General features: G+C 40.8%; 1 protein-coding gene across 1 annotated transcript; it reads right to left on the minus strand.

Annotated features, from left to right (window-relative positions):
* Positions 1-3932: 3932 nt before the first annotated feature.
* On the minus strand, positions 3933-6192 carry galr1a (galanin receptor 1a). Its single transcript, XM_023394809.2, has 3 exons — positions 5539-6192; positions 5124-5189; positions 3933-4691 (listed from the first exon to the last, which is right to left on the minus strand). The coding sequence occupies exons 1-3, from the start codon at positions 6190-6192 to the stop codon at positions 4338-4340; spliced, it is 1074 nt and encodes a 357-aa protein (XP_023250577.1). The 3' UTR covers positions 3933-4337.

Below are 6192 nucleotides of genomic sequence, written 5' to 3' on the forward strand. Positions count from 1 at the left end.
GTCTAAGATGATTAATTTAATTGATAAGACACAAGAGGACGATTTATAATAGATTATATAATAGATTTAAGATGCTAGAAGAAGATTCAGACCCCGAGCCCCAAGAAAGCACACCTATAAAAATATGTCTTTATTAGGGATTTAAAAGAGGCTAAATGAACTGATTTATACATAAAGAGGAAACTAACAGGATGAGAAAGAAAGAAAGAAAGAAAGAAAGAAAGAAAGAAAGAAAGAAAGAAAGAAAGAAAGAAAGAAAGAAAGAAAGGAAGAAAGAAAGAAAGAAAGAAAGAAAGAAAGAAAGAGAGACTCCATCAACACTTGTGTAATCCTGACATCTGCTGTTCAGCTGAGGTTAAATCAGCTCTGGAGTGAATAAAAAAAAAAAAAAAGAGCAGGTAAACGTCTTTGTGTCTTTGTGTCTTTGTGTCTTTGTGTCTTTGTGTCATCACATTATCCTCCACAAAACTCCCCGTTCACCTTTGACCTTTGGTTTAAAGACCTCAGGAGCTGTGATGGTCTCAGGGACTAAATGAGTTTCGAGGAATAAAAGAGAAATAATTTTCTTCAAACGCAGCACAAAGATGATTATGTGACACTGTGACACTGTGACAGACATTCATTTATTCACATGATGGAAAATAACATTCGCAGAATTGAGTGCATCATAAAACAGAGTCCTTTATGAAAGGGAATGAATGGAGACGTCACAGGTGTCAGAGGAACAGACAGAATAATGACTAAGGAATTAAATAAAGTATGAAATCAAATGTTTAATTCTTCCAAAGATTCAAAAAAAAATTTGTATCCAGATAGAGAAACACTGGAACCACAGACTTTTACAGATTTTTTCTTTACCTTCTTTGATCTGGAAAATCAGATGATTTTGGGAATAAATACAGAACCATCTCTGAGTCTGAGTGAGAGGTTGGCGGCTTGGCTGCCAGGAAACATTTTCCCACATTACTCATTTGTCGTTTACAATTTACATGTAAAGTCTTTGTTTAAAGCACCTTTTGTTCTTGTATGACATGTGCCTTCAAAATTTTATTTTAGTTTTATGATTTTTGTTTCCATTTAGCTTCGTCTGTCCGCGCTAAAATATCCCACAGAGAAAATAATGTTGAGATGTGCGTCTGAAACATTTAGCTTCAGATGCAGATTGTTTCTATTTAGTGCTGCAAAACAAATGTCGAAAGAAATTCATAAAGTGAGTCTATTTACACAGTACCTGTGTCAATGTGATATTCCAGTTTTTCCTCTTTATTAAATTTTCAGAAAAGTCTGTTTTCTCTTTGTCATTAAGGGATGTTGAACGCAGACTGAGTGATTTTAAAATAAGGATGCAAAATAACAAAATCTGAAAAAAGGTGAAGGAGTGTGAAAACCATGTTCATTTTCATGATTTCCAAAATTGCATAAAACATTATTTTTTCAGCCCTAATTCAGCAGGAAAACCATAAAAACATTAATGACATTGCTGCTCTCTGTAAAGTGTTAAATATAACCTATATACTGTATATCTTTATCGTCATTGTTGATTCAGAGGAGGTGATGATGGGTCAATAAAAACTGAAATAAAATGTTTGCCTCCTGTTTTAGCTGCTTATATGAACAGCTTACTGTATTACTTAACCTGAACGCTGAGGACTTTATGTCGCTCTTTATATATGAATACAACAACATCAACATACACCTGATCAGCTGCTGTTCAAATTACACCTGACAGCTTCTTCTTCAGGAATCACAACAGAATCTTAGGAGTCACTCTGAGTGTCTGTCTGCTTGATGTCACAGCAGGTCCTCATATACAACACAAGAATATAAAATAAAAAAACATGTACTGATCAACATGACGCCTTTACAACATCATCCGCACTGGTCACAAACCGCTCCCTCTCGCTGCTCACACAGCTCCCATTCATATGTAAATCCTCTTCCTGTCTGTTCTGAGACAGTACGGGTAAATCCAGGCTGCTCCATTTTTCAGTATAATAGTGACTGCAGGGGGCGGGTGACACTTCAGAGAGTAGCACACAGCTTCAACTGTATTGGGAAGAAACCCTGATCGGACTCGGCCTCGGGGATAAACAGAAAACAATATGTAATCTGTGCGATCAGAGAGGCAGGTAGAGCAGCGCAGCGCCCTCCCTGCAGAACTGATTACATCTGGACCAACGGTTACAGCTCAGCTTCATGCATCAATGAGCTACTTTTAGAAAAAAGAGTCAATTATTTATTGCTTTGTAATATTGTTTTATTCATTCACAGATAAATTGTACACAAATGTTTTTTTTTTATGCATTTGTTTGCTTATTTTAGTAAAACAATATCAGCACGGTTGAAAACACTTCGACATTAACTCTAATATAACATTAAATCAGAGGTTCACATTAACTTAAATGGGGGGACAGGAGGTTTAAACATGCACCTGTGTGTGGGTGGAGTCATAATGAAGAGAAATCTTCTCCTGCAGACATGGACTCTAACAGGAGTGAATCTGCTGAAAACCACGGACCAAAATGACAGTGAGAAATCAACTTCCCAGAATCCCCTTTGTTTTTCTGTTGTGAACAGTCTCTGGTAGCTCAGGTGTGAACCTTTACCTTTTGCCTGTGAGGACAGACTGGTAATCTGCTACGTCATTTAAATGCTGCATTATTATTTACCCTGTGCATGAACCTGATGTTCTCTGGTATAGAGCCGACACACAGTATGTACATATTAACTCAGCCCACAGATATAGAAAACAAATGACACAATCCTCATATGAGAACGGCCCCGGTCCGAGCTGTAACAAACAAGGCCTGAATGAAAGGTTAAAAAAAAAAATCAAATGTATTGGTTTGAAACAGAAAGCGACTTTGAAAAGTTTCATTTCATCTCGAGGAGCTGTTGCTTCATGGATTGTGTTTCACAAGATACTTCAAAAGATACTTCAAAATGTGTCCTTGACTCTGTTTCACTTTCACTGGTTGGGAATTCATTGGAAAATCAGCTGCCAGAAAAACCAGAAAACACATCACAGACGGAGAAATTCATCCTGACACCGTACAGCTCTCACACACGACTGAACTCAGGCTTTTGTGGCTTTAAAAATGAGATTTCAAATGACTTTATGGCACTGTGTTGTCATGACCAAATTCAGAACTAGAGACGGGCTGATACATCAGTGTGGCTGATATTACTGTAGTGTTAGTACTGTTGTATACGCCTCAAGGAATTGTTATGTATCAGCGGACTTACTTCCAGTTTTGCTTTCACGTACGGGTGGAGGTCAGTGAGGTGGGTGTGGTGGATGCGGAGTGTACGACATCTGACTTGACTTAATCTCTTGTTTTATTCACTGTGACCACAAACGTTCCTGAACCTTAAACATGAGTTAGATGAAATCCACAGACACAATAAAAAACATTAACTCTAAAACTGTTGGCACTGAATTTAACAGGGTTTTCATGTTCTATTGATGCCATCAAATAGTTTGTCCACTAGAGGCCACTGGAGATTTATTTTTCCACATTTGGTTTTTCGAATTTCTCACAAAAATGATTCATTTGAAGGTACGAATGAAAAAATTAGTAATAGTTCGGCATTTTTTGAATGCTTATTGGTTTTACTACTAACAGTTAAAGGGCAAAATTCATACCATATACAACACATATACCCAATATTACAATATGTGGTTTGTGTTTGGTGTCTCCGCTGGTTGCCTGGCAACTGATCCCAGCCAAGAAATAATCTTGTTTACAGCCCCTTATTGAACAGCACGAAGAAAAAAAAAACATACAGTGTATAACATGTTAGTGAGTTAGTGATCAGTGAGTTTTCAAGGTGCAGGGAGGCAGATTTTTGGACAGAGCCAGGCTAGCTTTCTCCACCTGTTTCCAGTCTTTATGCTATGCTAAGCTAAGCTAACCGGCTGCTGGCTCATTCGTGTCTCCAGGAAATTATATTTATATACAATATTTACAGACTCAGGACAAAAAAAACAAAATTCTTATCCAGCTGCTTCCGAAGATCAGACCGAACTGTCCCTCACACACCTGCACATCTGTGCCTCCTCTCGTGAAACAGTATTCACAATGTCCTCTAACATGAACAATAACTACATTATGAAACAGCAACTGAAAAGTGGTGGTGCTGTGAACTAAATAAGGATACTGCTGTTTTCGGCAGGTTTTACTGCAGCAGCGTAATGGCCGCCAGAATATCGGACATTGTATCAGTACTGGATTTTTCAAACGATCCAATATTGGCATCGGTATCAACCTGACAACTCCAGTATCAGTCAGACTCCATACAGACCACAGGAAGTGCTCTCAGCGTCATCAGTGACATCAAAGCATTTTACTGATCTGAGAGTCGTGACCTTTGTATGTCACGCTGATGTTGGTGGACGGCGCCGTCTCCATCCTGCTGCGGAGGTCTCTGGTGTCGTTCAGGGGACACTCGCTGGGCGCCCGGCACCAGAACACCTGCTTGTAGGAGTTCCTGAAGTTCTCGGACAGGAAGGCGTAGATGACGGGGTTGACGGAGGAGTTGCTGTAGGCCAAGCAGTGAGCCACCATCCTGAACACAAAGGAGGCCTGGTTCAGGGGGAAGGAGCCGAACTCCACCCACAGGTGGACGATGTGGTGAGGCAGCCAGGACAGACAGAAGACCACCACCACCACCAGGACTGTCTGAGCAGTCTGGAAGAGAGGAAGAGACGAGATAATGGGTAATATAATGTCATGTGATCATGACTGGACAGTCTGTGGAGGAGGGGAAACAGGAAGATAATGACGGGCAATATAACCTGATCAAATAAAAGGCAGGTATTTTATGGCTGATCCAGAGGACAAACTGGTACATTTCCTTTTCTTTTTTTACATTTCTACAAACTAAATTATTTTCCCAACTAGACTTTTTACATTTACAAGCATCACATGAAAGATAAAGGGGCTTTTCAGGGCTGTAAGTCAACAGCTTGCAGCTATTTTTGTGCACACTTTCCTTTCATATCACAGACCTGATCTGTCTAAAAGAGAAATCAGGGAAGCGTGGTCACCTCAGTCCCACATTTTCACTCAGTGTGCAGCTCACTGAACATCAGAACTAAAATGACCAAACACACCACAAACCTTCTTTTTGGAGAGCTCCGATTTTTTGGAGATGTTCCTCAGCTTTTTATGCAGATGGTTCAAAACCTGCAATAAAAAAGGTATGGATTAAGATAAAGGCTGTTGAGATAAATGTCTATTTCAGTGAACATTTAACAATTCCAAACACGTGTTGCTTTTTTACACTAGAACTTTTATGAGGATCAAAGCCACAGTTTGGCCTCATGTTTGACTTTACTGGATCTAAATCTGCTTTAAAATCATTGATTACATTTAGATTTACTTATTTATTTACAGATATCCAGGTGAGGCATCAGGTATCCCAAAAAAAATTTTCACACTAGAGAGAAAAAAGCGTAGCAAACGTTCATGTGTATTTTAATCTGTTAAAGTCATTATCATTGGGTGTATTTGTTTATTTCAGTCAGTGACTCGCCTTTGCATAGCAGACAGATATCAGAGTGAGAGGCAGCAGGTATCCCAAAACAAAGGTGCACATCACGTAGACTTTCCTCTGGTGATCCGGCCAGACCTCCCAGCAGAAAGTGTTGTTGTCCTCCCGCTCCACGATGCTCTGGTAGTGCGCCACGGGAGCTGCCATGACCAGGGACAGGATCCAGATCAGCACCACCCCGAGCATGGCGTGCTTCCCCACCCGGATCGACGAGGACCTCCTGGCGTGCACGATGGCCACGTACCGGTCCACGGACATGGCCGACAGAGTGAAAATGCTGACCAGCATGGACACGGTGAAGAAGTAGTGGATGAACTTGCAGATGAACGCTCCCAGCACCCATGTGGGCAGCATGTAGATGGTGGACTGGAAGGGGACGCAGAAGAGGAGGTAGGAGAGGTCCGCCACGCTCAGGTTGAGGATGAAGATGTTGGTCGTGCTCCTCGGTTGACCCGGTTTACTGCGCGCCAACACCGTGATCACCATGGTGTTCCCAAGCACCCCGAGGATGAAAATCAGCCCGAATATCAGAAGAGAAATAAAGTTATCTACACCCATACCCAGGATGAGTTTAGCCGGCAGCCTCGCGGTGTTGGTGTTGAACAGCTGACTTTGGTTTTCCACCTGTAGCTCCAT

The sequence above is a fragment of the Seriola lalandi genome, unplaced genomic scaffold (assembly GCF_002814215.2).
Source record: "Seriola lalandi dorsalis isolate HSWRI2012SDOR001 ecotype SW California unplaced genomic scaffold, Sedor1 jcf7180002054954, whole genome shotgun sequence".
Taxonomy (NCBI): Eukaryota; Metazoa; Chordata; class Actinopteri; order Carangiformes; family Carangidae; genus Seriola; species Seriola lalandi.